The sequence below is a fragment of the Pteronotus mesoamericanus genome, unplaced genomic scaffold, assembly GCF_021234165.1.
Source record: "Pteronotus mesoamericanus isolate MK-2021 breed Mesoamerican mustached bat unplaced genomic scaffold, CSHL_Meso_final scaffold_1066, whole genome shotgun sequence".
NCBI classification, from domain to species: domain Eukaryota; kingdom Metazoa; phylum Chordata; class Mammalia; order Chiroptera; family Mormoopidae; genus Pteronotus; species Pteronotus mesoamericanus.
In genome coordinates this window covers 2,074,542-2,095,077 of record NW_026555299.1, presented here as the reverse complement: position 1 = coordinate 2,095,077, position 20,536 = coordinate 2,074,542, and the positions used below count along the sequence as shown (strand labels likewise).

The 20,536-nt window shown below is 60.8% G+C and overlaps 1 protein-coding gene across 3 annotated transcripts; it reads left to right on the top strand.

Annotated features, from left to right (window-relative positions):
• Positions 1-1,104: 1,104 nt before the first annotated feature.
• On the top strand, positions 1,105-20,158 carry MAPK8IP1 (mitogen-activated protein kinase 8 interacting protein 1). 3 transcript variants are annotated; one of them, XM_054587190.1, is made up of 12 exons: positions 1,105-1,256; positions 12,627-12,732; positions 14,698-15,000; positions 16,511-16,592; positions 16,834-17,646; positions 17,828-17,903; positions 18,474-18,646; positions 18,879-18,988; positions 19,097-19,213; positions 19,309-19,379; positions 19,514-19,612; positions 19,964-20,158. In XM_054587190.1, exons 1-12 carry the CDS (start codon positions 1,156-1,158, stop codon positions 20,034-20,036), a joined length of 2,124 nt encoding a protein of 707 aa, XP_054443165.1. In that variant the 5' UTR covers positions 1,105-1,155; the 3' UTR covers positions 20,037-20,158. The 3 variants fall into 3 exon arrangements, with proteins under 3 accessions (XP_054443165.1, XP_054443164.1, XP_054443166.1); XM_054587189.1 differs by lacking the exon at positions 1,105-1,256 and adding an exon at positions 8,151-8,390; XM_054587191.1 differs by lacking the exon at positions 1,105-1,256 and adding an exon at positions 11,194-11,490.
• Positions 20,159-20,536: the final 378 nt, after the last annotated feature.

Below are 20,536 nucleotides of genomic sequence, written 5' to 3'. Positions count from 1 at the left end.
ACCTAATGGGGAGAGGTGCTGGGAGGGACAGGAAAATCACCAAAAGAATCCCAAGAAAGTAACTGTGGGGGTGGAAGGAAAGGTCCCAAGTCTCAGAACGTGAGAAGCCGGCCATGGGGTGTCTGTGGGTGCAGAGGAGGGAGGCTGCAGTTGAGATGCTGAGTGAGAAAAGGGGACAACCTGGGGAAGTTCTGACACGAAAAAGAAAAAGCCGAGAGCAGCCAAGAGGAAGGGTTCAGTTCATCATTAGTAGCTGTTTGGGGCTGAAAGGGGACTTGGGTCAATCTTGAGAGAGAAGACCCTCTAGGGAGAGTCCTTAGGAGGGTCCTCTTAAGGTCAGGGGACAGGATGGGCTGAGACCCGGGCCCCAGCAGGAGATGGGCTGTTCTCAGCCTCTGTGACAACGCATTTGTATTACGTTTTAGCCTCACAACCGTGAGAGGGACCATTCTTGTCTCCATTTCACAGATAGGAAAAGCAGACTTTAGGACTAAGGCAAGGCCACATCACTTGCAGAGCCAGGCTGTGACACGTTTGGAGTCACACCGCCCGACCTGAAACCTGTCTGCGCTAGGGGCCCACTCCGGGCACCTTCTCGCCTTTCTTCGTCTTCTTCCACTACCCTCCCTTCCAGTCCTCCTTCTTTGTCTGCTGTGGGGACTGATTGGGCCCGTAAGACCAGTGTCCGCAATTAGTTACCTGATACCTGGGCTCTAGGCCCACGCCCTCCAACTAGCAGGACCCGCAAGGGCATGGGGTTGGGCGGGCAGGCTTTGAGGGAGGGGCAGGGGCACAGGGGAGTCAGTGTGGAATTTAGGGTGGGACTGGGCCAAGCCGGGGGGGGGCTGTGGGGGCCGCGACTTCAGCACCTCGGAGAGCTCTGGCGGGCGGGGCTAGCGGGCCCAGAGGCGGGGCGGGGCGGGGCGCACGAGACCCCAGCCGGGACCCGGGGGCGCGCGCGGTGGCGCTCGCGCCAGTCCAGAGAGCGGTGTGCGATCCGGAGCCGCGCCCTGCCCTGCGCAGGTGCGCCCGCCGCGCAGGTCCAGCCCGCCGCGGCCTCTCGCCGCGCCCCCTCCTCCTTCTCTTCGGCCGCCTCCGCCGCCTCCGCCGCCTCCGCGCCGCGCTCCGCCCGGATGGCCAGGGCTGTGCCGGAGAATGGCGGAGCGAGAGAGCGGCGGCCTGGGCGGGGGGGCCGCGTCCCCGCCTGCCGCCTCCCCGTTCCTGGGGCTCCACATCGCGTCGCCGCCCAATTTCAGGTGAGAATCCCCGGCCTCCACGCCCCGCCCTTCAGCCTGGACTAATCTGCCCCGGCTCACCCCCTACCCCACCCGCTCCGCCCCCAGCACACTACACACCAGACCTCCGGGAACGAGAGGGCGGCCTGGGGATGGGGTCTCTTCCCTGGACAGAGCCTCAAAATTCCCCTCAGCCCTCAAGTCCAGACTGACAGCCGCTGCTTGTCCGTGGTGCAGGCAGCTCCCTCCGCCATTCCACGTCCTAGGCTAGGAGATTCTCAGCTGAAATTGGAGGAGGGGCGCAGAAACTGCCTTTTCTCCGACTTTGTGGTCCGGGATCTGGTATGAGATCCCAGGGAAGGCAGGCCGGCTTGCCTGTGCCGAGTCCGAAGGCTCCTATAAAGATGGGAGCAAGCTGGAATGTCCCGCGGGTCCCAGTTTCTTATGGCAGCGGACAACCTTGGTGCTGGGCGGAGGGAGTCGTGGGCCCCTCCCCCAGCCCTGCCTCGCCGGAGGTGCCTCACTCCCAGGCCTGCATGCCAGGACCCTCTGTGGATGTGGACAAGGACTGACCTTGTCAGCTCTGTGCAGGTGCGAAGGGCTCAGTCTCAGCCCAGACATCCTAGGGCCAGCTGTGGGAGGGGGAGTCTGGATTGGATGGGCCAGGAATAGCCAGGATCACTGGGGAAGGGGGAGTCCCTACTGGAGTAAGTACCCAGGGCCCTGACCTGTGCTCCCCTTCAGCCCTCTCCTTGCCCCCTATCTGGTGTCAGGCAGCGGAGAGGTGGATTTCAGAGAAGCAGACAGTGGATGTCATGGGGGAAGGGTTGATGTGCCTTCTCCATAATTCTGGCCCCGTTTGAAGAGGAGGAAGAGGAGGTGTCACTGCTCCAGAATCTAAGAGAAAAAGGCCTAGACATACCCCATTGTTCCTCCCCCTAATGAGCTGGCGCCTTCCCCTCTCCTGGGGCCCCCCAGCCAGGCCCCAGCTGGGCTCTGGCACCAGCCCCTCTTCTGACCAGGGGGTTGCTGGCTCCCTGGCCCTCAGGTGGGCAGGGACCCCTGTGGATTTCTAATGGCATCATCAGCACTAGAAAACTCCCCCGAGGCCCTGAGCTGAGCTGAGCTGGGAAGACCAGTGGGAGGGGACCAGATGGAAGAGGCCAAGCCTGAAGGCCCCAGAGCTGGGGCCTTTGTGATGGGCGCCTCAGAGGAGCCAGGCTGAGTTCTGACACGGACCCCTCCTGGCATGACACACGCTGCCTCAGGGCAAACGCTGCCTTCCTGCCAGCAGGCCCCTTGCGCTGGAAGCACAATGGGCTTAGAGGGACCTGGGTTCCAATCCTACTCCGCTACTTTCCAGCTGCAACACCCGGGCAGGTTTTTGTCCTCTCTGAGTCTCAGCTGTTAGGTGAGATCATTGATACTGATTCCTTAATATACATCAAGTCAGCCCTTAACAAGTGTCGGCCCCCACTCTGCACTTACAGGGGGCTTTCACATAGCTCCTTGCTGCTCAAAGCATTTTCCCAGTCTTGGCCTCATAACCATCCAGGGCGTGGGGGCCAGTCGGCCCTTTTCATGCTTGAGGAGGCTGAGCTGCAGGAAGGCAGGGAGGCTGGCCAAAGCACCTCGAGGAAGTCAGAGCCTGAGGCTGAACTGGAACCCAGGTCTGCGCGTTCAATGCACTCTACATCCAGGCCTTGCCTTTGACCTGGAGGATGGCTCTGACCCCCTCACCTGCCTCCTGATCCCCAGGCAACAGTGCTCTCCTCCCCTCCCTGCGTCGAGACAAGTTATCATGGACTCTTAAGTGAGAGGAGCTGGCAAGGTGGGTGCCAGGCACTGAGTGTGTGCAGTCCCAGGCCAGCCGGGCAAGGGTGGCAGCACACAAGGGCTGGGGCGTGGGCTGGCCCTCCAGGACACCACAGCCTGGCTGTGGAGACAAGGCTGGCTCGCGGGGATAATCAGAGCAGAGCCTCCGCCCCACAGAGCCTGCCCCGTGGGCTGCGCAGCCCCCGCTGCCCTTTCCCTTGTCCAGCCTCTCAGATCTCTTAGCCCAGGTTGGTTTAACCCTAGATGGTGACTGCTCTCTGGTGGATCTTTGGAGGGGTAGCCTGGGTTTGCGTCCTTGCTTAGCCTTCTTAGCTGTGTGCCCTGAGACTGAGCGCTTAACCTCCTGAGCCTCTGATCCTTCTCTGCGATGCCAATGTTGGTTTCTGCACAGGGCGGTCCTAAGACTTGCATGGGACAACACATGTTGAGCCTTTCAAGGGCTGTGGAGAGCTGCATTTGTGCAGGGCTATTGTTGTTGTTGCCATTATTATTTGTGTGCGGGTACATGCACCCCCAGCACCGCCATCAACTTCCAGAAGGCCTACGGAGTCAACCCCTAAACTTTAGTTTGCCCAATGCCCAGCACAGAGTAGGTGCTCAATAATGGCTTATTGGTGTAGACTTTAATTAAGGATAACATTGGGTGCTGCCCTACGGGAGTACAGAAAATGACACTGCGCATTGTCAGAGAGCGACCGCGGTGAGCACTGGCACCTGCGAGACACCCGCTTCGCCCGGGTGCCATTCTGAGCACGTGCTACACAAGGGTGTTGCCACCAGCACCCGATACACACTGTGCTATTATTATCTCCACGTTGCAGGTGAGGAACCTGAGGCATTAAGAGGTTAGGTAAGTGGGAGAGCTGGGGTTCGAACCCAGGCAGTCTGATTTGAGAGCCGCCCTGAAAAGAGCGCACCCTGCACTATTGGTAGGGAGCTGGTGGAGGGGTGAAGCATGTCGTGGAAGTGGAAGGATGGGGAGCATGTGGCTGTTGGTAGTTGGTTTAAATAGATATGTTGGGTGTTTTCTTTTTCCGGAGCATAGATATTCTCCAACCAGTTACTAGTAGTTGCCTCTGGACACAGTATAGGGGAAAGAATTTGCGCTTATAGTGCACACTGCTGTATTACTTGACTTCTTATTTTTATAACAAATATAGGCTGCTTCTGCAACTTACAAAATAATTTTTTAAATTTAATATGAAAGTGATACATGTTCATTACAGCATATCTCATATCATTGTGCTTTGCAGATAGAGCTTTTTTTTCCAAATTGAAGGTAAGACCTTCAGCAGCAAAAAGATTATGACCCGCTGAAGGCTGGAAATGATGGTTAGCATTTTTTAGCAATAAAGTATTTTTAAATTAAGTTATGTACATTGGGTTTTGTAGACATAATGCTTATTGCACACTCTATAGACTACAGCATAGTGTAAGCATAATTTTTATATGCACTAGGAAACCAAAAAAAATTGGCGATGTGCTTTACGGCAATACTCACTTTAATTGCAGTGGTCTGGAACCGAACCCGCGATGTCTCCAAGGTCTGCCTGTATAAAGAAAACTCAATAAGAGAATTTTGAAACTGACGCAATGGATACACTGAGCTGAGTGGGTGGGAGGAAGGGGAGGGACAGTGGGACATTCCGCGTGGAGGGGCGGAGGGTGCCCAGGGAGTAAAGTGAGCAGGCTACCCTGGGTTCGTGGGTGGGAGACACCAGAAATCAGCTCATCCAAACCCACCCGCTCCCCTTTTACTCTGGAGGAAACACAGGCTGAGTGGCTTCCCTGAGAACACACAGAAGTTGGTGGCAGAGCCGGAACAGAATCCTGGCCTCAGACTGCTTGGATCGTGGTGATTTTGCCCCATCACGCCGCCTTAGGGATGAGAGAGAGGCCACGGAGAGGTTCGGGGACCTCCTTACTTACCTCTTCACAAGGGCACACACTTGGCCAGTCCTTCGTTCACTCCACAAATATTCGCCCTTTGCCAGGCTCCCCAGGGTCACTCCAGAGGCGGAGGTGGGCCTGGCCATCATGAGGGCGGCGGGGACAGCCAGGCAGACTGACTAGACAGGCTGGTAGGTATAGGTGACTAAGACTGGGGCCCTGGGGGTCAGCGGGTCGGGAGAGGGCCCTCTCAGCTCAGGCCAGGAGGCTGTAAGTATCACCGCAAAGCGGGAGTGGTGATGAGGGAGGGGGCGGCGTGGCCGAAGGGCTTGAGATGAGAGAGAGCGGGCAGGGCGTCTGCCGCCCAGCCTGGCACAAGCGTGGCGAGCAGGGAGCGCAGAATTCAAAGGCTGGGTAGGGACCTGGCCTGTCCACTGACAAGCTGGCGGAGCAGCAGAGGTTGAGGCAGGGAACGGCCGCACCAGAGCGGTGCCGTGGGAGGATCACGCTGGCTGCCAGGTAGCGAGTGGACGCGGACGCAGGGAGACCGCTGGCTGTCCTGCAGGTGAAGGGGATGTAGAGGGCGAATTGTTGGTGAGGGATCCGGGGGAAGGAGTAGAGAGGCAGGAGTCCAGCAGGACTCTGAGCCCCTTGGGGGTGCGGTGTCCAGTGGGGAGAGGTTTGGGGAGCAGGGAGGTGAAATTACTAGATCTGGTGAATTTGAGGTTGGCGGTCACTGGGGGGGCCCAACTGGAGGAGGCAAGGAGGCGGTTGGTTTTAGGTCGGGGCCTGGAGAGGATGGGGCTGGGCCCAAACGCCCTAGGAGTCTCCTCTTAAGGAGGGGTGAGGGCCTCAGAGACCACCGCCATCCAGGGAGACAGCGGAGATGTCCGGCTGGCGGGGTGGAGGGAGTGGCCCAGGGCCAGGCTGGGCCATAGTTTACAAGCACGTTTGTTGGGGGGGGGGGTTTGTTGCTGCTGGAGGAGCTGCCCCACCCCCAGCCCCCAGGGCTGGGCAGCATCCCAGGTCCAGGTCCTGATGCCCTTCAATGTGGGGACAGCCTTGACTTGCCTCACACAGCCCAGACGTGCCTGGGGCAGGATTTCCACCCTGGCTCTTTGATGTCGGAGCTTTAAGGTCGGTCTCTGGATTGTTGGGACCCAGCCAGTTATGGCTAAGGGCCCCGGGGGCTTCCACAAATTGGGTCACTGCCACCCCCCCCACTAGGGGTTCTTCCCCATTCTGCAATGCCATCTCTGTGCCCTGGCCCTGCTCTCGTGTTCATTCAAAAAGCCTCCGGGAGCATGAGCCGTGGGCCCGGCCTCGTTCTGGCGCTGGAGATTTGCCTGATGCCGTCACGAGCTCCCAGTGCCCCGGTCAACCAGGACTTCCTTTACCGGGCATTTATTTAGTGTCTACGGTGTACAGGGTCTCAGGAAACACAGAGGAGAAGAGATCGCCAACCATGTTCATGTTAATGTTTCTTCCCCTTGTGTGATTCATCACATGAAACCATAAGGTCACATGAGGCCTTTTGTTCACTGTATTCGTTGCCATTGTCCACGGTAATACGCAGACTTCATAACGTTCATCCGAAGGGCTGCATAATGTTCCGTCCACTGGGCGGCCACGGTTTAACCAGCCCGCGGTGCAGGGTCTTCGGTTGTTTTCCGTTACTTTCCGGTTTGAGGAATACAATCCTGTGTACAAGGTTTTCCACGTCTGGGATTGTTTTCTCAGGGTAGTTTCCCAAAAGTCACATCCCCGGACCCCAGAGTTCTTGCTGCATGTGGGCACCATGGAACTCACACGGGTCAGACACGCTGTACCCCCAGTAGGGGCTGTCCCTTGGATTTTGTTTTTTGGATTGGATTTAGTTTTCCCCTGGAGACGACCCCAACATGGATATAGTCGGGAAAGGAATTCCAGACCAGAGAAGGAAACCCAGCCTGACCTGTGCCCCCCGAAGAGCTGGTGGGCGGGGCGGAGTGGAAAGAAGGTTCTGAGGATGTCGCTGGGCCTGGTCCCCCCGCCCCACCCCTCCAGCCAGCCCTGCCTTCCCAGAGGCCCCCACATCGCACCCCGTGCCTGCCATAGGCGGGCACACAGGGAGTTGAGTTGAAAGGAGAGTAGACTAAGACATTTCCAATGGGAAAATCTAGAAAGCACTGGGGACCTCCATGGTCCATTCGTTCAACAACATTTATTAAGTACCTGTTAGGCCCCACCCATGGTTCATCAAGAGACGTGATCCCACCCTGTGGACCATCTGCCTCTGAGGGGAGCCCACCGGTGTTCGGGGAACCCAAAGGCAAAGCTACCGTGACCTGGAATCACCAGCCAGAGGGACTGAGGGGGCCAGTAGGGGCGTTGCTGGCCTGGTCAGGGAGGCCAGAGAAGGATCTGTGGAGGGAGCCAGCGGGGCAGGAGTCTGGAGAGTTTGGAGGGAGAGACGTGGGGTGTGGGGGAGGAGTTAGCAACGCAGGCTACAGGGGGGAGGAGGCCTGCTGAGCCGCCAGGGCACCGGTGAGGGTTCGGGCCCCTTTCCCGAAGGGCCAGGGGAAGCTTTAAAGGATTCTGAGCGGCGAGGGGTGGCTGGACCAGGTGTGCCTTTCAATGTTGGGTCTGGTTGCCCAGTGGAGAAGGAACGGCCTACGGGGAAGCCAGAGGGAAATGGGGCACCTGCTCGGAGAGGAGCAGCCGCTCCACGGGTGTCCCGAGAACCCTCGGGAAGGCAGAGAGAGGCTGGACCCTTGGCCCGCTGGTGTGCTCTGTTGCGAGGGGGGCCCATGGGGCACTGTGGCCAGGACCCAAGGTCACTCAGCTGGCACCCTGACCTCACTCCCGGAGAGCCAGGCTCCGGAAGACAAGGGTGGCCTCTGAACACCCAAACGCCTGGCTCCGTCTGGCCTCGCTTGGCTAGACCCTCAGCGCTCTATCTCAGCGCTCACTTTGCACGCAGTTCTAACTCAGCCTCCCACTGGCTGAAACAGCAAATTAGAAAGGGCAAGGGCTGCTGCGGGTGGGAGGAGGATGGCAGGGCGGTGCGGCTGCAGAAAAGGCCACGAAGTAGGCGTCGGACACAAAAGGCGCGCTTGTTCACAGGGGACAGCTCGGCGCAGGGAGGGGTGCGGGATGCCGCGAGGGGCGGGCTGGGCGGGAAGGAGGGACGGGCCCTGGACTGGGGAGATAAGGTTAATGCGAGGAACGGGGGCCCACATACAAAGATAACTCCAGAGGTCAGGGCCATCTCGTCTCGAGAGACCATGTTCATGACACAGAGTCACCAAATGTTAATATGGATGAGACCCGGGGAACATCCTACTCGAATGGGCGAGCGGGCCTGATTGACGGGAGCGGCCACTCCGAAGGGAAGCTGCTGACACCTCCAGATCTAGAGGCCAGGGAAGGAGACCGGCCGAGGGTCGTGTGAGTCAGCTCGAGGCGGCCACCTGGTGCTCGGGGGTCCCAGAAAGTGGTTCATGGGGATGGGGAGGTGGCCCCCTTCCTTCTTCCCTCCCTCCCCTCCCGCCTCCCCTCTGTCTTTCTCCTCGCCCTCCCAGCCCACAGTTGCCTTCCATGAGCCTGGAGGAGCCAAGGGGCTGTTTAGCTTTCCCTCCACAAGGGGCCTTCCGGAGAAGTGAAGTACGCCAGTCAGAGAAAGACAATTGCCGTAGGATCTCACTTATACGTGGAATCTAATGAACAAAATAAATGGACAGACAAAATAGAAGCAGAGGCATGGACGCATGGGACAGACTCACAGCTGTCGGGGGAGGCGGTGGGGGGCCTGGGTGAAAGAAAGGGAGGGGTTCAGTTAAAGAACAGGCCTGCATAACCTGCACAGATAGCAGTGTGGTGGCGGCCAAGGGGAGGGGGTGCCGGCGCTGGGCGAGGCAGGCGGAGAGGGGAATGCGGACATCCGCAACAGTGTCAGCAATAAAAATAAAGAAAAAAAGGGGTCTTGTGGGTGATCCAGTGCCTGGAGAAGCAGGAGAATAGGGCAGGGGATGGGTGGCGTAGGGATGGGGGTGAGGAGGGCTGGCTTGCAAAGGGGGCTCCATCCCTTGATCCTTGGTCGAGACCTCCCCACACTTGGCAATTCACAGATGCTCCGCTCTCTGAGGTGGTGTGGGGGCAGGTGTGGGTGACCTCATTGTTGTAGGGGAAACCCCAGACTTCCAACACCTTATGTCTGAGCTCCAGTGCCCCCATCTGGAAAATGAGCAAATAACCCCCCTGCCAAGCTTGTGTTGAGGACTGAGGAATCTGCCGGAGTCAGGGTTTGCTCTCAGGTCTCTGGCCTCCAAGCCTGATATGGTGACCATTCCACCATCGGGCCTTGCTCATGAGAAAAAAGGAAGATAAGGAGCCCCTTTAGCCCGGCCCGCTGGAGCTGGGGGTCCAGGGCAGGTTTCTGAGCCCCAGCACAGCGCTCTTTCCTCTACTGCTCAGGTGACCTCAGCCCCCTCATCTGCACAGGATGCAAGAGCGGCCCCTGCCGCCCCCCCGCAGACCTGCCCTCCCAGGAAGCAGGGACACCCGCGACACCGGGGGAGTGGAGAGGAGCTGCGAAGCACGCTGAGGCTGTCACTTGACAAACGTCCAGCAGGCTTGTGCTGAGTGCCTGGTGTGTGCAAGGTGGCTTCGCCAGCTCTGCCCTCCGGGAGGGTGCAGTCCAGACTGCTGCCAGGAGGGAGGGGGCCTGTGTCCATCACCTGGTGGGTGCAAGGTCGGGGGTGTGAGCCCCGTCCACCTCCGGAGCACAGGGGGTATCTGATGGAGCCTTGGTCCTGTCTGCTCCACCACGCTGCCTTGCGCCCATGCAGATGATGACGCCTACCACAAGCAGGAGGATGACAGGGGACAAGTGAATGTGGCCTGGAGGGCTGTAAGGCACTGGCACAGGGGGCGGGGAAGGGGGGCTTTCCAAGGAGCAGGCTTAACTGAGCCTTCGCCCAGCAGGCACAGGTGAGGGCTTGCCATAGCCTCCGCCCAAGTGCTGCGCCAGACCCTGGGGCGGCAGGGAGACGGGGAAGCTGGAGACCTAAGATGCCAGACCAAGGAGTTGGCTGCCAGCAGGGACTGCTGAGCAGGGGGCAGAGCGGTGGCATTTCAGCCCTGATAGTGGTCAGCAGGGTGGAGTGGTGCAGGCACGGGGAGACCGAGGCCGGCCAGCCAGCAGGGAGGTCTGTAGAGGCGGGAGCTGGGCCAGGGCTGGGCAGAGAGGAAGGGGAGACATGGACATGCACGGGGGTCCCCAGCAGAGCGGGGGTATCTGAGGGCATCGCTGGGTCAGACGCCCCGTGGTCCTGTGGCCAAGTCCAGGGGTGCCTTCTCAGTGACGGTCCAGGCAGTCAGTGTGCAGTAATTGTTAACTTAGTGCCAGCCACTCAGTTCGTACCCCAGGGCCAGCGACGCCACACTGTGCTAGCCAGGCTGAGCCGGGCTGCTCTGGCTTCCGGCTCGGCCGCCCTCCCCAACCTACCCCTCCCACACCACACCTTTGCCCACCTCGGCTCTGTCCAAACAGGCCTGAAAGAGCACGCTGCCTGTCCAGCCCCCTTGCCCCCGTGAGAACCCCTCTCTGCCATTCCCTCAGGGTCCTTCCAGCTCCCTGCCTATGCCACTGGCAGAGCATCGTCTGCCGGGCCACCCTTCCAGCCCTGCGACGAGGGGTCCAGGTGCCCTTTCCCTGGCTGTGGGGCCTCCTGTGCCCACAGACACTTCTGGGGTGCTGAAGGATGGGGCCCTAGGGAGGGGGCAAGGTTCTGTTCTGCACCAAGTGGGCAACAGAGGCAGCCCAGACCCGCCCCAGTAGCCCTGACTGTGAACCGCCTGGGCCCACAGAATCCTCCCTGGTGAGTCGTGGGGCTGAGCATGTAGCTGTGGGCCATCCATTCATGGAGAACTTCAGAGCCTCCACCCGCGCCTCTATCTGGTCATCAGGCACCCTGAGTGTGGCGCTGGCCCTTTAAAGCAGATAAGGGGCTGGCTCTGGGGGGGAAACAGCCCAGATTTCTGCTATCTGCTTACAAGCCTTGGCCAGGGAGGGGGGGCCACCCCAGCCCCTGACAGGGGCATTGGAAGGGCAGGTGGAGCTGGTAGCATCGATTGCAGTAACCTGATCCCACCGGGGAGGTGGCGGTGACAGCGGCAGCAGCGCGCAGGGGGCCGGGAGGAGGCTGCCTGCAGCTGAGGGCTGAGGGCTGGGCCGGGAAGGGCTGGGGCTGGGGCTGGGGCTGGGGCCCGGGTCGGTGGCTGCTGCCTCCTCTCCCGGCCCATGTATTTTTAATGAGCTCCCCGGGCTTCTGCAGCAGGCAGGACACAAGAAGGCAGGCCCCGGCGGTGGAGGCCTGTGGCCCCAGCCCTGCCCTGAGCCCTGGCCCCCCCGACCCTTCTGGGCATGAGAGGGCGGCCCTGGGGCCCCGAAGCCCCCTGGCCGGGCAGGGCTCTCCATGCAGCTCGTCCTGAAGATGGATTCAAGCCCAGACAATGACAGCTGGTTGGAGGATCAGTGGGAGCGCTGGTAGGGGTGAGGGGGCTGGTGGGGAAGGGGGAAGCTTGGGGGGGGGCAGCTCCACTGAGCTCTTGGTCCCTGAGTCTGACCGAGGTAGAAGCAGAGGGTTGTGGGCCTCCTAGGCTCCCCTGGGGGCTGGGCTACCACCTCTCCTGGGTGACCTTGGACTGTGGGTCTCTCTTGCTCTAAGCCTCAGCCTCTTGGTCTTATATGGGAAAAGGCTCAGAATTGTCCCCAACTTCCCCCACAGACTTCTCCCAAATATCGCATGCCCACCAGACCGGTGGAGCCTCAGGCTGGGGCGAGCAGGCAATACAGCGGGGCAGGGGCCTGGCAGCCTGGGGAGGGGAGAGGGCTCTAGGACAGCCAGTCAGTGTTCTGGTGCTGAAGTGAGCTGGTCTGCCTCCCCAGCTCCCTGCACCTCCAGCCCCTAACCCACGGCCTTCCTGGTCCCCATCTGTGCAGCCTCCTGTTCAGGGTCCATATCTGGGCAAGGTGATTCTATGGTTGAAGAGATGAAACCAAGAACACAGAATGGGGGCCTAGTCTGTCCTGGAATGGGCTGAAACTCCCCACACTGACACGAGATTTCCCTTCCCTTTTCTGTGGCTCAAGCAGCAAGGGGCTCCTAGGCTGGGGGAACAGAGCACCCCTCTGGGGCTGGGGAGCGCCTCTTTCGGCGCCTTGGGTTTGTGATGCAGGGACTGGACAGGGAGCCTCTGATTCTAGGCATCCTGCGGAGTCTTTTCTTAGCTCTTCCCATCCTGCATGTGTGAACCAGCCTTGTCACCTGCCTTGACCCTGGGAGGCCTTTCTCTGGCAGAGCTGAGGCTCCGACCAGCTGGGCCTTCCAGGCACTGCCTCTTGTTTGGCAACAGGATGGACAGCTCCCGGCCGGGAGGAGCAGCAGTAACATGGAGCCTCCCCTTCCGCTGCCACCACGGGAGGACTGCCTTTTGGCATGAGCCAAACGCCTTCCCTGCTTGTTAATTACCCCTCGCGCTGGCACAGGTGGACTCCAAGTCCCATCCTCCAGCAGCTGTGATCTGCCTTTGAGGGGCTGCCCCTTGGAAGATGTGCTAGGGAGACATCAGTGAGCTGAGCAATCCCCCTGTGTTATAACTTCAGCTTCCTGTCCCCACCAGGCTCACCCATGACATCAGCCTGGAGGAGTTTGAGGATGAAGACCTCTCAGAGATCACCGATGAGTGTGGCATCAGCCTGCAGTGCAAAGACGCCCTGTCCTTACGGGTAAGGGTGGGCTCCCAGGAGCCTGAGTGGGGTGGCAGGATGGGTAGGGACAGGATTGAGGGCATCCCCCAAATCTACAAAGGAACTTTCAGGGTCTGTGCAGCACCCTCATTAAATGAAATAGCAGGCAGGAAACAACCAGTACAATGCTTGGCACATCTTGGGCCTCAATCAGATTTTTTTTTTTTTTTTTGCCAGGAGTTAATGCAGGAGGTCTTGAGGTCCTGGGCAGTAGCAGTTAGGGCCTTAGTTAAGGGAAGGCTCATACTACCCAAAATCCTTTGGGGAGTGGCCTTGGCAGAGAGCCTGAGGCAGAGCGGGGTGGAGTCTGGTATAATCTGCAGTGCTTTGGGGCAGGAACAAAGAGCCAAGGCACTCCCTCTGCTGCCATTGCACCAAACCACACCACATGGCCTCCCAGGTCCTCTCTGGCCCACAAGGCAAAGGGGTCCTAAGGGCCCCTTTGGAGGGTTAACCCAGCATTGCTGCTGCTTTTGACCCCACGGCTTTGTCATAGGACAGATGGCTCTCTCTTGTCCCCAAAGTCCTGGATCCTGTCAGGAGGTCCTCAGCATCTGGGGAGTGTGGGTCAGATGGAGATCCCCTGTGTCTTTCCAGAACAGTAAGAAGGAGCCAATAGGAAATGGAAGCTAGAGCACGAGGCTAGGCTGCAGAGCCCAGAGCTTCTCTAGGCCCTCAGGAGGGTGGCTGGCCAAAGCAGACACGGTACTAGGAGGGTGGCTAGCAAAGGAGTGAGTTGGGGTGTGCTGCCTGTTTCTGTGTTGTGATCTCCTGTTGCCCCCAGATATTCTGTAAGCCCTGCCAGGCAGGAAGAAACCAAGGGCTGGTTGAGGGGAGGATAACCCTCCAGTACCTTGCACCCCAATCCTCCACTCTCTGGCCAAGCTGGGAAGGGATGGAAGTAGAGGACTTGGGGAATGGTCCCAGGGCCCCGGCATAACTTCTGTAATGTACATAGCCTCTTCCCCTACTGCCCTGTCCCGGAACATGCACAGGCAGAGCCTTGTAGAGAGTGGTCCTGCAATCAGCCAGGACCCTGAGGCCCCGGGGCATTATGTACCTTGGGAGGCCTTAGGCAAGCTCCAGGGGGCTTTTCACAATTGCCAGTGAGTCCTCGACTCTGGGAAACTGGGAGGCAATTAACTGGTGAGGGAGCAAGAGGGTCAGGAGATCTGTCCAAGGTGCCAGGGAGTTAGTGGCAGGCTGGAACTAGAGCAGAGCTGAGAACTCAAGGTTAGGCTGGTCCGAGAGAACGTCTCAGGCTTGCGGGGCCAAGGCCTGCGGACGTGAGGGCGGGGGACGCCACTGCCTGTGCAGGTGCCAGCACTTGCCCCTCCCCGTCAGCATCCCTCTTCCGGCCCGCGCTCTAGCGCGCTGCGGCCCTCTCGGAATCCCTCGCCTGGACTGTTTTCCCAGTTTTCTTCACTGCCCCTTTCAAGTACCACCCCATCCCCTGCGGGGCGCTAACACCTTGGCGACCTTAGTCCCCGTGGCAACAGCGGTACCCTCGGTACAGGCTCCGCTTACAACCCGGGTGAGGTCACCGGCCGTTGCCAAGGGAACGGGAAGTGCGTAGAGTCAGGAAGCGGGGACCGTGAGTGGGGGGAGAGGTGTGGACTTCCCAAGCTGTTGCCAAGGGAACGGGAGGATGCAAAGAGTCAGGAAGCGAGGGATCGTGAGGAGGGGAGAGGTATGGACTGCCCAAAGAGCCGACTGGAGTCGGGAGGAGGCAGCTTCGCGCATCTTCGCGCGGGGTGTGTGGGAGGGCGCGGTCCCCTGTCGCCCGGCACCCGTCCCGCTTATCTCTTCCCACCCCTTTGCGGCCGTTGAATGGATTCGCCTGCGCGGGGGACCGTGCGCGGGGGGCGGTGCGCGGCGGCCTTGGCCCCGCCCCAGCCCCGGCGCGGCCCCGCCCCCTGACGCCCCTCCGTCCGCGCCCCGCAGCCCCCGCGTGCCGGGCTGCTGGCTGGGGGCGGCGGCTGCGCGGGGAGTCGGCTGCAGGCCGAGATGCTGCAGATGGACCTGATCGACGCGGCGGGGGACACTCCCGGCGCCGAGGACGACGAGGAGGAGGACGAGGAGGAGCGCGCGGCGCGGCGACCGGGAGCGGGACCGCCCGAGGCCGAGGCTCGCCAGGAGCCGGCGCTCCGCGGCCAGGGCCAGGGCCAGGGCCAGGGCGGCGGGGACACGTACCGGCCCAAGCGGCCCACCACGCTCAACCTCTTCCCGCAGGTGCCGCGGTCTCAGGTGAGGCTCGAGCGGTGTGGGGCGGGGCTAAAGGGGCGGTGCCCCGGGTCAGGGCCCCGGAGGTGACAGCGCAGGGTGCTGTGGGGGAACTTGCCGGTCTGGGGCGGAGAGAAGTCGCCGGCCTGGTGAGACCGCCCGAGGCTTCCCAACGGGGAGGTCCCTGGGAAGGTGGTCTGGGAGGCGGGTAGGATCGGTCGTAATGGGAGGGGCCCTTAAGGAGGAGGATAAGGAGCGAAGGGACCCAGAGGGACAGTGGAGGGACCTGCGCAAGGAGAAGTGGGGCATTGAGAGAACAGGGCTTTAAGGGGTTGCAAGGGTTTGGAGCTTGGGACCTCTGGCTGCCTCAGGGTTTCCTTTTTAGGATGTAGGGTGCCTGGTAAGGTGGACAAGAAGCAAGGCCTGGTAAAGGGCTTCTGAAGGGGTCTGTGGGGTGGGAGACCGTGGGAAACAGTGAAAAGCTGGGGATGGGGAGCTCAGAGGCAGTGGCCAATTTGAAATGTGGGCAGCTGGGAATTCTCAGAAGGCAGGAAAGAGAAATGGGAGGTGGAGCTGCTTGGCTGAGTTGGGGGCCTAGGGCCTCCCCCCGGGTGGCTGGATGCCAAGGAGGGTTGAATAGGGTGGGGGAGAGTGACTATGGCCCTTTGTCTTCCAAGCCCAGTCAGGAGAGGTACTGAGGGGCCCAGGGAGGGGGGTTGTTGGTAGAGGGTCCAGGGGTCACATGGGGGGATTAGTTCCTTTCCCAGGATCCTCAGGGATGGATTTTGGCAGCCAGATTCATGAATGTGAGGGCCTGTGAGGGTGTTCCTGGGAAAGAGGCCCAGGTTGCATGTAGGGAGCCTTGTGTGAAGGCGCTGTGGAGCGGGTTCCAGGGGGCTGAGGATGTGGCATGGGCCGTCCAGGGGAGCCCACAAGAAGGGCCTCTGACAACTACATCTGTCACTCCTCAGTCATGTACTCCTGGGGCGTGACAGAATGGTCTTATGGAGTCATCATTTGGATGATTCATCCCAGTCCCAGGGCCAGCTGCTGGGAGACCCTTCCTGTGCTTTTTTCACGGGCTGCAGACTGCCTCTGCCCCTTTCCCCGATCTTCCTGAGCATCAGGGGCCTTGGGCTGGAAGGGAGAGTCTTCATGTTAACCCTCAATGTCTGGGTCTGGGGGCCCAGCTCTGTCCCCAGATGCCTCCTGCTGTGTCTCCCCCATCTCCTCCCCTACTCACCACCACGCACATTGGCCATCGCCGCCTTTGTGGAGGCGGATAAGAGCATGTCCTTAAGGCTTGGCCAGCTTCCCTTAGCCAGGAGGAAGGGCTGGCCAGTGCCGCTAGGCCCGGCTGGGAGGGCTGGGACTTGCCACCCTTGCTACCTGCTCCAGAGGGGGTTCAGGGACAAGTGGCAGGGTGGGGGTGCAGCACATGCCCTAAGGATGGCCTGATGGGGGAGGGCAGGGCCTCCCTGTGCCGGGCACTGTTGACCACTTCTGTCACAAAGGCCTTTTGTTCTCTGCACAGGACACACTGAATAATAATTCTCTGGGCAAGAAGCACAGTTGGCAGGACCGGGTGTCTCGATCATCCTCACCCCTCAAAACAGGTAAGTCAGCACCTTCTCCCAGACTCCCACCTGCCCTGACCCGGCCCCCTCTGCACAGAGCCCCCCAGGAGCCTCCAGTTTGAGAGTAGGGGTAACTGGCCTGTCCCACAGCCTTGGGTAGGCCCGTCCGAGGTGAGCTGTGGCGGGAGTGGGAGGGCCTGTGGCTGAGTGGAGGGGGCAGGTGGCCTGGGCACCAACGGTGAGGGCGCCTGCCTGCAGCACTGACCCGCCCGCTCTCCAGGGGAGCAGACACCTCCACATGAACACATCTGCCTGAGCGATGAGCTGCCACCGCAGAGCAGCCCTGCCCCCACGACGGACCGAGGCACCTCCACCGAGAGCCCGTGCCGCCGCAGCGCTGCCACCCAGATGGCACCTCCCAGTGGCCCTCAGGCTGCCCCACCTGGTGGCCGGGGCCACTCGCATCGAGACCGCATCCACTACCAGGCGGACGTGCGGCTAGAGGCCACTGAGGAGATCTACCTGACGCCGGTGCAGCGGCCTGCAGACCCTGCAGAGCCCACCTCCGCCTTCTTGCCACCAGCTGAGAGCCGGATGTCGGTCAGCTCCGATCCAGACCCTGCCGCCTACCCCTCATCGGCAGGGCGGCCGCACCCCTCCATCAGTGAGGAGGATGAGGGCTTCGACTGCTTGTCCTCTCCAGAGCGGGCCGAGCCGCCAGGTGGAGGGTGGCGGGGGAGCCTGGGGGAGCCGCCGCCACCTCCACGGGCCTCGCTGAGCTCGGACACCAGCGCGCTGTCCTATGACTCGGTCAAGTACACGCTGGTGGTAGATGAGCATGCACAGCTGGAGCTGGTGAGCCTGCGGCCGTGCTTCGGAGACTACAGTGACGAGAGTGACTCGGCCACTGTCTATGACAACTGCGCCTCTGCTTCCTCGCCCTACGAGTCGGCCATCGGGGAGGAATATGAGGAGGCGCCCCGGCCGCGGCCCTCTGCCTGCCTCTCTGAGGACTCCACACCTGATGAACCCGATGTCCACTTCTCCAAGAAGTTCCTGAACGTCTTCATGAGTGGCCGCTCTCGCTCCTCCAGTGAGTCCGCAGCAGGAGCTGGGGGGGTCCTGGGTGGGAAGAGCTGAAACGAGGGTGTTCCTGGGAGGTGGCCTCAGGCCCATCTGGTTCACGACGTAAGGACCGAGGGCTCTCTGCCTGCCCCTTCAACCTGGACCAGAGCTGGGGCCCCCCTCCTCCAGCTGGTCCCCTTCACCCACAGGTGCAGAGTCCTTTGGGCTCTTCTCCTGTGTCATCAACGGGGAGGAGCAGGAGCAGACCCACCGGGCCATATTCAGGTAAGAGCACCAGAGCGGAGCCATCAGGCAGCGGCCGGGGCCACCCCGCCCTGCCATCACCGCAAGGCCTAAACCCATCCCCAACGCTGGCGCGCATCCATCCGCGCAACCCCGGGGGACAGTGCCCACCCTCTCGGAACCCAGGGTACGGGGACAGAGGGATGGTTCCGGGCAGTGTGGCCTTTGCCGTGCTACCAGAGCACAGGAACAAGCGCCTGAGCTGGCCAGGACCAGGGCCCAGGAGGGCGCCCGGCAGATGCGGCACCTGACCCCACACCAAACCTACCCCTTTCTCCATGTGGAAGCGTTTGCTTCCCATCGCCTCTCACCATTTTATTAGTGCCTCTGGTCACTTCCTCTGTTGCTTTGTGAGTTGCTCTATGGCGGGGCCATGTCTGATAGGCTTTGGCCTCCCCCAGGAGCTCACACTGACAGGCTCACAGAATGCTTTTCAAATGTTTATTGAACTGACCGTGCTGGTGCAGCTCCCCGAGCAAGGCGTGGAGTCGACAGATGCCCTGGCTGGAGAGGCCCTGTGGTGAAGTCCTCACATGCCCTCTTTGGGGACAGGTTTGTGCCTCGACATGAAGACGAACTTGAGCTGGAAGTGGATGACCCCCTGCTGGTGGAACTGCAGGCTGAGGACTACTGGTATGAGGCCTACAACATGCGCACGGGGGCCCGGGGCATCTTTCCTGCCTACTACGCCATCGAGGTCACCAAGGAGCCTGAACACATGGCAGGTAGTGTTCCTTCCCCTGCCCCAGTGCCACCAGGCCCCACATCTTCCCTGCTCCAGCTGCTGCCACGCAAACCTGTGCTCCAGATCTCAGCCACCCAGGGAGGGGCCGGGCCGAGGGGGCTTTGGGTCAGTTTCACAGTTGATTACAGTGAGGCCCAGCCATGCTTGGGCATCCACGGACCGTGGCACCCTCTGCTGGCCCTGCCTCTCCTTACGTCGTGCTTGCTTTCCAGCCCTGGCCAAAAACAGCGACTGGGTGGACCAGTTTCGCGTGAAGTTCCTGGGCTCAGTCCAGGTTCCCTACCACAAAGGCAATGACGTCCTCTGTGCTGCTATGCAAAAGGTACCTGCTTTCTGCTCCCCTGCAGTGGGTGCCCAGCCCCAGCCCAGTCCCCGGCTGCTCCTGGGAGAGGGACACCCCATACCTGACGGTTTTGTCCCTCACCCACAGATTGCCACCACTCGCCGGCTCACCGTGCACTTTAACCCGCCCTCCAGCTGCGTCCTAGAGATCAGCGTGCGGGGCGTGAAGATAGGCGTCAAGGCGGATGACTCCCAGGAGGCCCAGGTGACTGCCCTGGCCCTCCCCCCAGGCTCTCCCAGCTAGTCTGCTTCCTCAGCCCCCTGCAGGCTGATGACCACCTTCCTCTCTTCCTCCTGTAGGGGAATAAATGTAGCCACTTTTTCCAGTTAAAAAATATCTCTTTCTGCGGATACCATCCGAAGAACAACAAGTAAGTGGCGTGGAGCAGCGGTCGAGGTGTGGGCCGGGGGCCTGCAGCCATTCTGGCAGGGCGGGGGCTGTGCATGTGTCTGAAGGGGTCTGAGCCCCCACCCCACCCACAGACAGACCGCGATCCTCCCACAGGTACTTTGGGTTCATCACTAAGCACCCCGCTGATCACCGGTTTGCCTGCCACGTCTTTGTGTCTGAAGAATCCACCAAAGCCTTGGCGGAATCTGTGGGGTATGTATGCGCGTACCCCAAGCGCCAGGCCCACCAGCCAGCCCCAGCCCCAGGCCCTCAAGCACAGGCCTCGTGCTCAGTGTCCCCCTTAGTCCTCTGCCCACTCTGCACACCGTGTCCAGGTCAGAGCACAGTGGCCTCGAGAGAGGCCTGGGCGGTCTTGAGGAGTAGCTTCCAAACACTTTAGTTACTGGACCCTTTCTTTAACTGCAGTCTTACTCAGGAAACATAGTTTGTACACAACAGAGTTGGGCAGCAGCTGGGGGAACTGGAGCCCAAGGCTCCCGCCTGGAAAGGGTTAGGCTCCTGTTCCCCGAGCCCAGTCAGCGTGCGTGTCTGCCTGTCTCCTAGGAGAGCGTTTCAGCAGTTCTACAAGCAGTTCGTGGAGTACACCTGCCCCACGGAGGATATCTACCTGGAGTAGCAGCGCTGCCCTGCCCTCTGCATCCCCCGGGCCTTCGGGCCAGTGCCAGGACAGCTGGCTGCCGACAGGACGTGGCACTGCTTGAGGGAGGGCACCGCCACCACCAGGGGATGGGGAAGTGGAGGCCGTTGGCCACGGGTGGGAGGGTGGGGGTTATGGGGAGAGGCAAATGCAGATTATTGTAACATAAGGGGTTAGACTCATCTATGGAGGACAGAGCGGGCTGCCCGGAAATTGTGGGGCAGGGCTGGTCAGGCCTCTGGCCAGGAAGGACGCCCCTCCCCAGGAGTAGAGGGTTCCGTCTCATCCTGGGCCTCACTTTCCCTGCTGGGGCCTCTGGCTCCCTGGCCGTTGGCCTCTGCCTTGATGAAGCCCACGCCACCTGAGAGTGCCCACCCCGCCCTCAGCTCCCAACCCCAGGCAAAGGCCCTGAGCGCAGGCTGAGCCCAGCCACCTCCCGAGGACTTCCCAGTAAGGAAACAGCAGTCGGTGGAGGTGCA

Coding starts and splice junctions, on each gene's coding strand:
- MAPK8IP1 (XM_054587189.1), top strand. CDS start 8,260: ATGGATGAGACCCGGGGAACATCCTACTCGAATGGGCGAGCGGGCCTG. Junction 8,391..12,626: donor GGAGACCGGCCGAGGGTCGT/GTGAGTCAGCTC, acceptor TGTCCCCACCAG/GCTCACCCATGACATCAGCC. Junction 18,647..18,878: donor GGAGCCTGAACACATGGCAG/GTAGTGTTCCTT, acceptor CTTGCTTTCCAG/CCCTGGCCAAAAACAGCGAC.